We start from the raw sequence: 16,364 nt of genomic DNA on the forward strand, positions 1-16,364 counted from the left end.
ACTCAACAACCACACGTAACTGAAATTCAGGCAACACATCATTTATTTCCAAAAAAGAAAACAATGTTAGGAAATTCAGTGTAAACTGAAATAAAAGAGATGACAGGCCATAAATAAATGTGTTTTCCAGGTTAGCCTTTGCCATCTTCACAAACAAGGTTCAGATCCACTGATCCAGAACATCACTGTAGCCTTAGAGCTCTACTACTTAAACTTTTCCTTTCTTCTTTATCTGTGTGGTTAGTTATAAACTCATTCCATTAGAGTCAACCACTGGGTCTAGATTTTCCCATCGCAGCGTTTAACATGACATGAGCAAATCTTTAAAAATCTGCTTCTCCAAAATGCAATTCCGTTTTATCTGCTGGAAATGTGGCAAATCTGTTCTATCATCTCAACTTTTTCTTTTTTCTGTAAGGGGGCTAATCTGCATATTCTTAGCCCATAAACCTTGCTATGCTAGCTCGGATCTCCTCCATCAGTGGAACAATACCCCTTCTAGATCTATTTCCTGTAGTCCCTCACTTTTCCCTACCAGCAAGAAACCTAGTGCTATTAAACAAAATTATAATATTTTTTGAATATGAACAGCTTAGGCTGATATTCTCTATGAAATATTGTGACTACATATATTATATTATTGGCATTTATCATAATGCTCATATGTATAGGTCCCATCATTCCCTGTGAAAAAGGGTAGGGCTTAAAGGACATCTACCACCAGGATGAAGAATTGTAGACCAAGCACACTGACATACTGGTGTGTGCCCCTTCTGGCAGGATCCCCTCTTCTTTAAGCTTCCTATGTTCTGTTTTTTTTACAAAAAAGGCATTTAAAATTATATAAATAAGCCTGAAGGGCTTGGGGCTTCATAGGTGTTAATGGAGCCTGGAGCCCCTCATGCTCATTTGCATAATATTTAAAGCCCTTCTTTTTCAAAATAAGGTCATAGTAAGCTTAAAGAAGAGGGTATCATGCCACAGGGGGCACACATCAGTATGTCAGTGTGCTTGGTTTACAATCCTTCATCCTGGTGGTAGATGTCCTTTAAAGACATGTAGCTTTCCCAGTAATGTCGACTGCTTTTCTATTGAGCATTTGCATTTACACATTTTAGTAAGTGTTCCCTCTTTTTAGTTTATAATGTTTTGCTTTCAAATACATATAAAATCTTTTGTATTTGTAGTCATTTTGTAAAGTATTCAATTTATTTAATTGGACATATTTCTGTGCACAATAGTCATCTAGCTACAACATGCAGTGCTCCATGGCCATTGCAGGGAACTCTGGGATCTGCCAGAGTCTGGTAAATATCCAAGCTGAATTCTGTCAGTTAATAAACTGCTTGTAGAAGCACAAACAAAAAGCTAACACAGAGGTTTGTGACCCATGAGGTTGAATGACTATGCACCTTTAGGCCGGAACAGCGTGGAACACGAGTAAGCCTGCGAGAACCTTACAAGCCAATCTCAAATGCCAGCTTTGTTAGCTGGAAGGACAGAAGGAAGGCGAAAAATTACATAGCATGCAGCTCTAACTATGCTTGTTTAGAGAAACTGCTTGCATTTATGAAGTCTTTGGTGCGGAAAGCAGGGTTGCAAATGACTGCATCAGAAGCGACAGTAGGGGCCATTAATTTCCTGTTATGTTTTCCTGTGTTGGGGGCTTTATTAATTTAATTTTACACTGTCGAACAACGGCGAGAGCTGACACTGCCACACTTTCATTTTTTTTTCATCACTTCATTCTGCTTGTCTGACATACAGCGGCAAATTGTGAGGCCCAGCGAACACAACAGGACTTCACTCTGTGATATCCATCTAATTCAGACCTTCTTCTCCGGTTAACCTCTTCCTATCGGCTCAGGGCTGGGATCTCTAGATGACTGGCTGCGGAGACTTATAACTGGAGGCAGTTATAGCAGGCCTGTATATACTACAAGGGGAATATTATTATGTTTGTACCTTTTTATTCACTAACTTACACTGACTCTTATCTGAATGTTATAGAAATTCAGAAATTTGAGTTTTTCATAAACCATTAATAATACCAATCGCTAGAATTGCAGCCATTAATCCACATTAATAATTTGGGTAGTAACAGAACTTGCCATATTGCCAGTCACCGTCATCATACAATATCCGCCTATGCAAATGTTACTAAATTGTGAATGTAAAATTCCAGATATTGCAAGAATTATTGGGGCTATTCAGCGCCAGATTATCGAATGCATTCAATTTATTTAAAACAATACAGTAGATTATATGGAGTGAGCCAAAAATATACCGTAATACCTTTTCATTTGAATTAAGAAGAATAACCTCACTAGTTATCTGCTCAGCCTTTGACTTTTTATTGTAAAAGTCAAGATTCATTGTGGAGACAACTGGCATTATACCAATGTTCCCGGATTATCTGATTCCTGGTTGAAATATTTTCACTTTATTTGCCCTTAGATGCAGATGGGTACATTTGCCTCCGACTGACAAGTAACACTCTTAGGATATCTGTTGGTCAGTTTGCCAACTAAAGATGTACATTGCTCAGTTACTGTAGGTAGTAAAGTGTTTGTCTCCACTAAGTACAGATATGATCAGAATTGGACCGTAGCCTGGTATCCAATATTCCTCCCCCTACAGCGGGGTGCATAAATAAACATATCATCAGTTTTCGCAATACGACACTCAATGTATACCCAAAAAATATAACTTGTGTAATATCCAAGATGTATTATACAGCTTCTTCATTTCCCTTTAATGCATTCATTCCCGATTCATAAAGAGACTGTAATGAGGCCTAATAGGTTACATAAGCAGCTTCATATCCATTCTCCATATCAGGACAAACAACTCTTATAATATATACAGAACTACTATACTTGAAATAAATTATAGATAATATTTCCTTTTAATAAGATGTTTTGCTCATTCCTATAAGGTCAACTCATCTGACCTCCATTTTAGTCGGAAGGTTTTTCCATGGCTGTGCCATTCCTTGAGTTGACCTGTCATTTCTGAACACACACAGAGATGAAAACTTATCTCCAAAACTCAAACTTCATAATCAGCTAACAGTAAATCTCTTTCCTGTACCGGATGTCAGAAAGGAATGTTTCTAGTATGTTGGAGTCCACACCACACAAACTGTATCTCTAATACTGGATAGCTAGGGCTGATGTGACTGTGAATCTCCCAGCACGCTGAGGGTACCATCAACAGTTGTCTTTTAAGGGAGTATTATAATATTGGACTGAGTTCCCTGACAGCCTATGGATTGGTTCCGGAAGAACGTATCCATGTTTTTCTATTCTCATACAACTCTTATTAAGATCCTATTCATATAGTGTTAAGCATTAGCAGCACGATAACCCTTTAGTAAAGTCAACAGGTCTTCCTCTCTATTAACATGTTCTATGACTTTATCATGAATATTGTCTGTAAACTATAAGCCTGACCATGGTTACATTGTAGGGTGCCATGATTATACACTGCCTTGTTCAACTACTACAGATCTTGAAGGAGATTCATTCTTGGGTTGCTCCTCTATCTGATAATCTGTAGGGAAATAAATCCAGTAGCATTGATATGGGGTGCAGTTTGTATACAAGAATGGAAAACTACAGACAGGTTCTATGTCTCGTGTGGTGCTCTCTTGAAGAGGGAACACGAGCCACAGTCAGTCTACATCTCTGAAAAGGTTGGGATTTCTGAGGCCGCCTTCCAGTGCTGTCAAGGTCACCAGGATTAGGTTCACCGAACGGTCAGAGCGGTTTGAGTTACTGGCACCGCCTGCTGATTCCTTTGGTGATTTTTATCCATCTCTTACAGTGTGTGGGATGGGAAGATAACTCACCTTAGTCAGGGGATCTCTAAACTTCTACAACATATTGAGGAATGTGGGAGGGTCTCACAGCCCCCCTTCCTCCTGCCTTCATCTAATAGCAGGTGAGTTTTTATTACTAGTTGTAATAAGACAATAAAAGCCTTTCTGTCTCTTCCTGTGAGCAACAACAAACACCACAGGCTACAAAAATAACAAGCAGAATTTCATTAATGTTCCCGTCCACGATAACTTTCTGCCCTGTTCACTTGTGCTACAAAAGTTCTTAGATCTACAATGAGCCCAAATAGGCAAGACTTGCAGGGGAGGGATAATAATTTTAGGCTTTGATGAGTGATACGTCTGTGATGCCGGTGATCCTGGGAACGGGACAGATTTCCTTTTGGTAAGTGAGACTCCTGTCTAATGACCAGGCCTTGACAAGGCCAAAGGAAACTCGCCGATCCCATGGGTTCTGTTTAGAAAGCTTCTGGAAAGTTGCATCTAGACCATTAACGTTTTATCAAATGTTAATCAAATATCTAATGCACATCTCTTGGCCAGGGATAATAGCATCATTATTGGTTCAGAGTGCAGAAACAAAGCAGGTTTCAAAAGTTCAATCTGGTATCTACACCACTAGTAATCTCACTCTACAGTAAAACACAAAAACAAAGATTGTTTAGCTGTAAGCCTGCTAAATTTGTGGATTTAGGAGATTATGGGGTGCAGAAGCTTTGTGTATTGCAGCAATACTGTAGCACCAGGATGCATTAATATAAGACTTCACTCTGTATGCAAATATGACTTCTGGAAGTGAGTTGTGTGCATGTGAAGAAGGTGCAGCATTGTCTGAGAAAACAAAGGTTTTTGGTCTCATAAAAAAAATCTACCATTAAAATCCATCACAATAAACCGTGGACATTTACTCATAGACCCAGGCACCATGACCGTGGTAATTATGCTAATGACCCTGATGGGGTACACGAGACCCTTTGTGATCTGGCTTTGCAGACTGTCACCCTGCTCCCTCAGCACTTCCCCCATCTATCTGTCTGCTATGAGGGGAAGTGCTCATGCACAGTGTAACAGACTGTGAAGCAACATCACAAAAGTGCTCTGGTAACACCACCCCCCCGAGACCTTCTGACTTATCAGAATATCAGAATAACATTAAAAGTTTATTTTAGAAGGACGGATATTAAATATAAGAAAATTACCACAGTCACAGTGGATCTATGAGTAAGTGTCCCTGGTTTATCATGCTTGATGTCGATGGTAGATTTTCTTTAATAAACTGTTACAATCTCTAGTAAGCCAATTTTTTTCAACTTTGTAGCCATTTTTGACATGCTCACTTTTATACATATAAGAATGAATGCCCCATAACCCCATTATGGAGCTAGGTTTGCTACCCATGACAAAATGGCCTAATCTTTCCACTTCTAACCCCATTCTATGAGCCTAGACAATTACATACCATCATCCTACACATGCAAAGGGTAGTCCTGTACAGGTTCCAGCAGGGAAATTGGGCCAACAACTACTTTTCAAGGAGCCTTTGAAAATCAAAAGGGCCACCTATAGGGTATGTGTTCTCATGTATAATAGACTACACTTTATGGAAGTAGAAATATGCATCCATATATATGTTGGAAAACAAAATAATGAGTTCAAAGGTCCTTGATTCAACAACAATGTATACTGACAGGTCAAAAGTCACACCATATCACCAGATTCTGAAACCGAGCGCATCATATTGTTATTATAGGTAGATCTCAAGATACAGAGCCAACAGGTTAATTGTGCATAGCCCATTGGAATATATGATAATGAACTGTGATTGTAGACAGGAAGATGGGGTGATGTTGGTTCATATTAACTAGATACAGGGTATTATTATCTGCCAGTGGTTCCTCAGCCTACACAGGGAGGTAATAGCAGACTGCCATGCACAGAGCTGTTCAGGTAATTGGTTTATATATCTAGAAGCACTGGTAGCAATCTCTGCACAGACAGACTAGCAGTAAAGCCAGTTCCTTAAGGCGATTTCCTTTGTCTTTTCAATTGCTTGCACATCCATGAGAGATACAGGGGGAGAATGAGAGAGTGAGAGAGGGTGAGACAGAGAGAGAGGAAAAATGTTAATTTGTGAATTAATAGCTTTTCTCAGCGGAATTGTAAATTCAAATGTCACCTAACACAACGACTGTGTGGCTGGCCCGCTGAAGTGACAAGATACCACCCTTACACTGGCTCCGCCCTTCCCCCGGTCTCCAAGATGCTCCACTGCACTCCTCACCGTCCACACTCGCAATAAATAAGTGCTGACTTCTCTAACTTTTACTTCCGTGACAAAAAGTATCCCCGTTTGGTAGTCAAAAAAATTGTCTTTTATCCATGAGTTTCCTGATCATGTCCCTCAGATAGCGAAGGGTTAGCTTTAAGTGATGAGACACTGTACTGGTTCTCCGACAGACAAAAGGGTAAGCATAGGGAGAAAAGGATTGTGCCAGTGCCAGGGAGACAGACGGACAGTGAGAATGCCAGAGGGACAGACAGCTGCTGCAAGTGTCACAGACATAAATACTGTGGAATAAACATTTAGACATATGAGAAGCAAGTATCTGCTAAATTATGTGTAAATAATTGTTCTGGGGTTTCACAACTTGTATTTATGACAGAGCAGATCCCAGTTTTCAGATGGATTCCTGTCAGAAAGCAATGGAATGAAAAGAATCATCAGTCTACGAACACGCCATCATTGTCGTCAGCAAAATGGCTGACAGCGCATCTTTGCCTTTAAAATATATTTAATGATTCAACCAGACAGTTATCATTAACCAGATATGTGCTGTGGGTTACAACCTCTATGTCTGACCGTGGGGGCCTATAGTTTTTTAGTACTTTACAAAGCAATAGGCCTATTCATCAATTGTGTGAATGAGAATTCTTTGAACATTATGGACAGAAGGCTTTCATTAGAACTACATACATTATAAACTATAGATGTAGACACACTGGTTATAGTTTATAGGAAATAAGGCCAAGTTTTATAAAACTACTTAAGGAGTTGTCTATGACAACCAGGCAATCAACCATTATGTCCTACCAGTGCATGAAAATGGAAGCAGGGTGTTATGTTTTTATGAAGAAAACTTTTATCGTACATGAGGCCAACTTACAGGGAAATTCCCCCCATCTTATTAACCATCTACTTGAAGTAGAACAGAGACAACGGCTCTGCAGTTGGCACCTCAAGTAGGGTTCAGCCTCTATTCAGTGGATGCTAGATATATTAACACATTCAATTTATATAAATCACCAAAAACTAATGATTTTTTTAAAAATATTTTTGCACAGTTACTATTTCCAAGACAACATTAGCGAAATAATATCCCCTAGTACGGAACACATCCCATGTGAAGACGCTCTTGAAAACATATCCAAGTTTCTAGGTTTCCAACGGTATAATGAGCGAGAATGAAATCGACAGATAAGAGGTGTGCCAGAGAGAAAAAGCAACGATGCCAGAACCACAAATACTTTGGAGGACCAGAAGTGACAAAAGTGCGGACTTTTAAGCTTCAGTGGTATAAAGAAGGTTTATGCCAGATAACTAGAAGATCTGCCAAGGAGACATGCAGCGACACTGCCAGGAGAGGAGGCTGATGGAGCCAGACACTTTCAAGTACAGCCATATTTTTGAAATGTGTAATGCCAATGACAAAGCGTTGTGATGCTATGCTTCACCCATCAGAAAATAAGGTAATATAGAGAAGTGGCAGTGCTGAGATATGTGGCGGTATAGCTAAACACTGGTTATCATATGGAAATCCATGTCACTTGTATTTTACATATGACTGCAAGTAAATCTATTGATTAATGGAATTCCAGATACTTCTGGGGTCAATTTAATTATATACATCTAGTATATTCATTTTAAAAACTTGGTGGACCCAGTGAAAAGTTATTGCCATTGTCAGTAGATATATAACTGTATGCCTAAACAGATTTTTCAGGACTCCGGGGAAGCTGGGTGCCAATCACTTGTTGGGCATGGGTATCAGGTGTCACATCCTCATCAATCACCTTGAGGAAAAGGCTATTCAAGAAAATTATAGATAAAGCAGGGGCACCTACTTATATATTCAGAAACCCTGGTTGTGGTAATCTTCCTATATTTGTTATCCATGGCCTCCTTCCTTCTAAAATCAACTTTTAAAATTATGCTAATGATACTGAAGGACTACTGAGGCAGTACCAAGAGCACCTCAATTCGTCTCCCTTTTCCCTGCTCCCTCAGAACATTCCCCTCCCTCTACCTAATGTAATCTCAACAGCAGAAGAAGTTTAGCACACAGTGGGAGGGTGAAAGTGCTCCCTGCACACTGTATCAGCCTGCGAATCTGCAGCAAGGTGTGGCTCTGATAACCTCCCCAGTAGCCCTTCAGACTGATTAGCATAATGTAAAATGTTAATTTTAGAAGAAAGGAGACCATGGATAACAAACATAAGGAGATTACCATTGTTGTGGTCAAGTTTTGAATAAGTGCTCCTGGTTTGTCTGTGCCTGATTTTGATGGTAGATCCTTTAATAGAGCACAGAAATCCCCTTTAATACTATAGGGTGGAGGGAGCATGACAACTCAAGAATTTATTCTAGCAGCTGACTCCTAGGCCCGATGTACTGGTTGATCTGTGAAGCAAGGCCTGTTACATCAGTCTTGGTTTCAATTCCACATTTCTGTACTTTATAGAGCATGCTGGGCAGTTCAGGTAATTTGGAACATCTTAGGGGTTACCAATAAGTGATTATGTTGCACACGTGCAGCATATAATCTAAGGGGCGCCATAAAAACTGAAAGTCGCAATGTAAAAATAAAAACCAAAGCTCTTAGCCCAGCAATGTGTAACCTGTCAACACAGCAAAAATCTAACAAATCTATAAAGAGGAGAAAAATAGCCTGAAAATGATGCTGCTTCAGTCATTTCTAATACCCACAACAATATACCAAGCCGGTTATAAATCCAAGAATAAGGCATAAAACCTGAAACATCATGAAAATAATAATAAATTTGTTACACGACCCAGTCAGACTATGCTTCCAAATTCACATTTTAACCCGGTCGCTGTCGAATTACCATTTTCTTCTAGGAGGTGATTAAATGCCGTTTGTTTAAGATATCTCCCCGTGCTTGTTTCTGTTTAACGGTGAATTCGGGAAAATGTACAAAGGAGAATTACTTGGCTGATTTCCCTTAACTCTTTCAATAAACAAGGGAGAATAGAAGTGTTCTGCTCTCCCTCTCTCTCTCCAGGACAGAGCCGGTGCTGTGAATCACTCTGCTGCCTTCACCCAACCAGAGAGTTTGGCTACATCATCCTGACACATAATTATCTCTACTCTTCTTAATCATCCGTGCCGCTGCTACTGTGTAATGAAAGCAGCAACAAAGATGACAGAGTAGAGGAGGACTTTTCACCTTATATAGGATAGCCAAGAAGCAAGTGTATCCGCAATGTATCTATATTGCCGTAGATTTATACTTCCCAATAAGTAGTCCTGTCGCAAAATAAGAATGAAGCAATCATGCCAAAATTATTACATTCTATGGGAAACAAATCACCAGGACAAACCAGAATAGGAACAGAACTTTACTGGCCGATTGTTGACATGAGGGGACGTTGAGGCAGAAGTATGGTAAAGTTTTGCCAGCCAATGGTTTATATTTGAGAAAAGTAGTGTTTATAGGGCACATGTAGTATGGGAATTAGCCACAATCCTTGTGGCTATATAAGTCCTGTAGTGTAAGAATCTAAGAAACTGGCCCAAGGTATAAGAAAATGCTCTATTTACTTTGTATATGGACCAAGCCTACTTTCTCTCATCCATGTAAGGGTTCAATGTTATAAATTTTCAATATACTAAATTAAGTCCAGAGGAATGCCTCCATTTACAAACAATTCCCCCTGGAAAAAGTTAGCAAATTAGCCGTGGCCAAGAGGAAGAAAACCATCTCCCTTAAGCCAACTACATATAAAACAAGACTTGGGTCAAAGCAGAGTCCATCCAATAGGAAAAGACTTATATCTGTTAACAGATATCCTACAGAAGGGTTACCCTTCCACAGGATATTGGTCAGGGGCCTGAAATGTAACTTCTTATTTTACTTTTTTTCTCCTTGCAGGCATTGCTAGTTGATGTAGAAGGTCTTAAAAGCAATTATTCCTAGAAAAATAAGTGCAAATAAGCTGCCCTATGGAAGAAGAATAGTCGATCTACAGTCAATAATAGGTAGCTACCCTATAAGTCATGAATATACATCTCTGGCCAATCATAACCATGGCTAGTAGGCCAGGTGCATAAATTTGCTGGATTGGCTGCTCACCTGCTAATCCGGCAATATGTACACCCGAACCCTGAGTGAAGGAAAGTTTGGGTCCTCTCATCTCTAGTCATGAAAACTACATCTTTCTAAGTATGTAACAAAAGTTGGATTTAATAGTATGTCGAATATATCAGACAAGATGGACAAAGTTGTATAAAGGCTGTATTAACGCATATATTTCTACATCCAAAAGTGCAGCATTTTATTCGTCGGCTCTACATGCCTCCAAGTTTCCTTATACCTCAAGTCGAAAAACAATATCATTTTTCATACAAAATTATCATGGATTAAATTACACAAAACAAGCTCTAACGCACTAATACCTCAAATACTCCGGCCAAATGTACATGCCCTCTAAATGATGGAACACCTGGGCCCATTCAAAAGCATCAATTTATAATGATAGAAAACCCTACACGTCATGTCCATGGCAGGGGAGGAAATCTACACCTCACCCTAGCAATGTATAATTCCTTCTGTAATACAAAAAATTCTTGCGGTAATGCAGTCCTGTCACTATGTGTGGGACTTATAGTCCAGTAGGCTATATTTATAATACTGGTAAGTAAACTTTACACTGGACATGTCACCAGTCCACTTCCATGACATAAGAGACTCTAACAACAGAAGGGTGGTGCATAGAGTCTACAACTGATCTGGTATAGGAGCAGCTGGTATGCATGGGTTTGAAATTAGACCCTATTTACAAGAGATACAGAATAAAGCTCTCTCTTTTTCCCTACCTTCATCGCGTTTCCTTTTTTCGCCATTTGAACGAGGTATACCCAGGATCCCATTTATGGAATAAGAGCCTACGGGATCATTGGAGGCGCTGGAGACAGGAGGAGATGCTGTACTGGGAACTAAACAAAATGAGAAAGGACATATAAGCCTGTGATGAGAAAGCTACTGTGGATCCTTCAACACTTCACTAAATGTAAGGAAGCTTCTCTGCCATATTCCCCATAAGAGTAAATAATTATGGGGATTTCTGTAGTGTTTCCAAATAAAAGAAATGGTCACCCACTTCCAACACAATGAAAGCAGCCATTTTGTTGGTAGATAGAAAATGGTACTTTGTATCCTGTGACCCGTCAGCTGGATATTACTGGTTCCTCCCCAAAAATGGTGTCTTCACTGTAAATTGAACAAATCAGTATTACTACTACTTAGTGTCTTATATGAGGATCAAAGGAATGATGTGCTATTACGGCTGCAACAACTATTTTAAAACCTTTGCTAAAACTTTATGTTTCCATAAAGTTACAAAAAAAATTGAAGTAGCTCAAGTAAACTTTTATAAAACACTATTTAGACCTCAGTGGACACTTGTAAAGTTCAAAAAAATGCACCAATAATTGGTGAACAATATTGGTGTAAAATGACCCAGTGATGAGGTGGGGTGAAGAAGGCGTACAAGTCTAATATGTGTGATTCACCAAAACTTTTACACAGAATAAATTTGCCACTTTTTCTGCCTTTCTGGTCTACTTTTAGTCTAGTCGACAAAATGCATTTCCTCCAAAATTTACTAAATTCACAAATGGCATTATGTACTTAGATGTTAGAAGTCAAGTTATTTTAATGGGAAACAATCTCATTACACTTGAAGTCCAACCTACAAGCAGATTGTTGTAGAGCAGTAGGTCACGTTTTGTGGAAAATATTTAGTATCACTTCTTAAATTTTTCATTTTGAGCTTAGGACTCTGGTAGGTAAAGTCCTTCCTGCTCGATAACCTCCTGGTATATACTTTCATTGTGATAGGTTTCCTTTAAATGAGCTTCATGTATCATTATTGGATAATAATTTCAAGGGTTCTCAAATTCCATACGTTTAAACATCTAGCATAGGTAGGTTACCACCAAAGCTGGAAATACACCACCTCCTTCATTACTGCATATGGAAAGGGTAATAACAACAATAAGATATAATGGTAGTCAGTGCCTGCAGGGGGTACTCAATGCATTTTATTAAACTGATATTCTGATCACTGTAATTTCTGAACCATATTACAAAGCAGTGGTGAAATAATTGAATGGCCTTAAAGGATTCTCAGTAATACAATAAATTTACAAGGACTCCAGAATTCCATGTCCCGTAAAAATTTGTTTACTTTAAGAAATCACCAAATAAGTTTTTCAAAAACTACAATAATGTTTTCATGTCCGCTGTATAACATTGTGTTCCCTTGACTTTCCAACATGATGACACATTCTTCAATTCTGCTGCATAGTGGTTAAAAACTGAAACCAGTGGTTACTTATTGGTACTTTACCCATAACCTTTTGCTCTTTGTAAATCATGAGTCACATGTCCATGAATCACAGGGGAGATTTTCATTGAAATACTCACTAATTTAGACTTGATGACCTCATCATGACTTTCCATAGTAAGTGAATACAAATTACTACCTACTGTATGTACAAACCCAAAACATGCTAGCTATGTCAACATGTAATCACATAGTAATAGCAGAAGTACGACTAGTGACCTTGGTCCAAGTGTAAGTACATATCCTATTCCAGCACACAGATATAGCATTTGGCTCATATATTACAACATATTCTCTAAAACATTATGAAGTAACCCCATATCAACATTATAGTACATAATACTATAAACAAACAACATAAATGTGCATGTATTACCGATGGTGTGTCCTGGTCCGCTTACTGGCGTTCCAGATCCATCCGGGGTTGGGTGAAACGGTTGCTGTACTTTTGTCCTGATTATTCTAGAGAAGAGAAAATAGACATGGATTTATCATGTGGTTTTTGTTTTATGTTATGTAAAAAAAATAAACTTTATACATGACTTTGGGGGTCATTTTCTTTAGTCTGGACATTTTTGTGTGCCCTCTCTTAGTTTTTTTCCGAGTTTCGGACCTTGTTAAAAAGTCGCACATAAGCCTCAAACTCTTCTGCAATTCCTTCTAAAATTTTTATTACATCTCGTCCGGACTGGAGTTTATTTGTGATTTTTTTTAACTATGATTTGTGCCAAAATTTAGACATTTTCATATGTTCACATCTGGATTTTAAAGATATATCAGGCACAACACTGAATAATTCTTGCATGACTAAGTTTGCTCGGCGAATGGAAAAGTCACAAATTTAGTTACAAATATTTCAACTTTGCCCAAGAAGTTGCAAAAAATAAAAAGGAGAAAATACTAAGATAAATGACCCCCTTTGAGTGTGAAACTAAACAATTTTGAATAGATTAGAGATTTTGTTTTAATGGACACATTTTTTTTTTCCTTTTAAGAATTAACTCTAAAGAAAAGAGTTGTTCTTTAAACATTACTAATGACTTGGGGTATGATTACAGCTCGAGCAGATTAATGTTCGCAATTCTTTTTAAGCCGTAACAAGCTTTCATAGACAATGAAGCTGTAAAACAAGCCTCGAAAAACGAGCCAAGTTGCGTTGCGTCAACAGTATGTGTAGTACGAGAAAAGTTTTGAGGTATAAAAAGCAGAAGTGGCTCAGATCACAGGAGCTGCATAGGCGAGATTGCCTCCTATCTTACAGCGTCTCGAATGTGTTCTGCTTTCTAAACAAAGACAAAGCCAGTTATGTCTTCTTATCCATTTCTAATACATGTTTTTACAAGTTATATCAATGATATCAAACTGACAAATCTTCCAAGCCGAGTGTATAAAATACAGGAACTACTGCTGCCGCCAGGTGTATGCTCACTGAGCCAAGCCAAGGAAGATTTAGGAATATGAGGTTATAACACAGATACGTTTAGCTGTATTTAATATTTGAGCATATCAGTAAAAGTCCCTTACGGTTATTTTATTTTTTTAAGAAAGTCCTAGTCATAGATTTCACTTCATCTCGTCTTTGTGAGTTTTGCTTTGATGTAATGTCAAGTTTATCAAAGCACAACATACAATGGCTTAAGTAATGCAAGTTGTAACACAATAGTACAATATATTTATAAAAATGAATATTTCTAAAGTTTAGTCCTTTAGCAATATTCTTCTTCTTGCGTTAGACTTGGCCTAGTATATACACTCAGTTGTCACCATTGGGAAGTTAACAAAGCCCAATGTGATGAAGGGTGTAACACTACTGTATAGTTCAAAATATTCATGACAATAATAATAGATCAAAAAAAAAGTCTGGTCTAATTTTTTGCAATCCAACGAGGCCAGAAAATGATTTTTTTCTTGTGTATATGGGTTATAATGTATAAAACCTAAAAGTAAAACCTTATTTACCATGTAATATAAAAGCCTCTATGATAAATGCAGCGCTTTAATAATAGTTATCTACTTTTTTCTTTTAGACTCAGCCTAGTTTATGCTCTCAGTTTTTGTCATTTTTGTCATCAGTGCAGCAATTTGGTTAAAAGTGCTAAATAATAATAAAAATAATAATATTGGCATTCCATTTAGTGTTATATTACTATGGTACAGCAAATGCATGTTGGCATTGTGCTTGAAAACATTAAGCCTTAAGCAGTTCCCAGGCAATATATTCCTTATCAGTGAGGTTAGTCTGTACTTTACTTAGCCAGTGATTAATTCCGAAAGTTTAATAAGTGATTTTGGGAGGAAGCCCGCAGGTGTACTCACTGTCCTTTTCTATTGATGGTATCTTCACGTATTTGGCTTTGGACTTCAGTAGAGCCATTATCAGCAGAAAATGACTCATTATATATCATTATTATATATTGTACAGTCTGAGATGTCTACATTCCTCAGTCTAGTATATTTATCCAAGGTTTTTGCATATATCTGCTCAATCATTGTTCATTGGCTTTGGTCTTTAACGCTTAAAATTCCCAAATGCCATTGTCTGACTTCATTGATTTTACCAGAGCTCTAGGGCCAGAGGATGAGGATGGGGTGCGGGCAAAGAGATTTAAATAGAAAACTATAAATTATTTCTGACAGTAAAGCAATAGTGTCAGTGTGCTGAGCAGAAGTCCTGTGTCACTATTAGATGCTTCTTAACCCGCTAACACTATAGAAAAGGTTAAATGTCTGATGGAACCATATACCTATGGGGCTAAATGGATGCCTTCAACAAAAGAAGTGATACCGGCCAAATATATCAATGCTTTGGGCCACTTATATTCATCTTCTTATTGACTAGTCTGCTCAGTCCATCCATCAGAAACCACCTTGGTTGACTGGGGTTTAAAGATAATGGAAAACCCTACAAATGCAAAGTCATTGTGTTTATATATCATATATATATAATCTAAATAAGAAAAGAGTAGTAATACAGGGTAAAACATAGCGTAAAAACGCTCTAGAATTTTTGTGATGTTATTATCAGTGAAGTGTGGCGTCAGGAATATAACAAGCACATCTAATAAACTATAGGTTGACGTACTAGAAATTTTTTTTCGGTTTATTTAATTTCACTGTAGACACTTTTTGGTTTATTCATTTGTCAGTGGAAATACCCTATTATACATTCCATGTAAACAAGAAATTCACTGAGTCAAGCACCTGAACTAATGAAGTCTGTTTTCTTATGGATTTGTGTGCTATGGTTGATTGACCCGTAAACTAAAATATACAAAGATTTCCTCATACCTCACAGTGCCTTCTTAGTAAGTGATTAGGAACTCATGGAGGAATGGGTAATGACTGGCAGACTATTCCATGTGATGTCATCAAAAACAATGTCATTTCATTATAACATCTGTTTATTGGTCAAATGACACAAGAGATAATCTCACTACGACATCAGTGTCATTGATACTTCTCAGAGGGTCAGTAAGCTGCTGGATAAGCATTAGCTAATATGTCGTTGTTTGACTCAACTGCAATCGAACACAATCGAACTCTTTATTACTTCATTTGTAAAGTGCTGCGGAATATGATGGCGCCGTATATATTGCGATTATATTATTATTTATTATGGCATGTTACTTCCTTACAATGAACACAAATAATAAACTTGTACCCAGGAATACAAGGTTACAAATAATTGATTTTAAAATACTCCTTACTCTATAAGTGTCACAAATAATATACAAATATATATACAAATAATACAAATAATAGATTTTAAAATACCTCTTACGCTATAAGTGTTGCAATGCAATGAATTTACTTATATGTGCGTGCATTACCACCCAAAACTAAAATAATTGGATTTATGAAATAATAAGAAGGATT

At 37.8% G+C, this 16,364-nt stretch overlaps 1 protein-coding gene across 15 annotated transcripts in view; it reads right to left on the reverse strand.

Annotated features, from left to right (window-relative positions):
• Positions 1-16,364, reverse strand: part of PAX2 (paired box 2) — a 55,009-nt gene that overhangs the window by 24,447 nt on the left and 14,198 nt on the right. For 12 of the 15 annotated variants that reach the window (XM_072129554.1, XM_072129556.1, XM_072129545.1 and 9 more), the window contains 2 exons: positions 12,865-12,950; positions 10,957-11,076 (listed from right to left, as the gene is read on the reverse strand). In XM_072129554.1, the coding sequence (XP_071985655.1) occupies positions 10,957-11,076; positions 12,865-12,950 (206 nt within the window). The remainder of the gene's footprint in view (positions 1-10,956; positions 11,077-12,864; positions 12,951-16,364) is intronic. The other 3 variants (XM_072129558.1, XM_072129557.1, XM_072129549.1) reach the window with 1 other exon arrangement.

Source organism: Engystomops pustulosus, chromosome 11 (genome assembly GCF_040894005.1).
Source record: "Engystomops pustulosus chromosome 11, aEngPut4.maternal, whole genome shotgun sequence".
Lineage (NCBI taxonomy): Eukaryota > Metazoa > Chordata > Amphibia > Anura > Leptodactylidae > Engystomops > Engystomops pustulosus.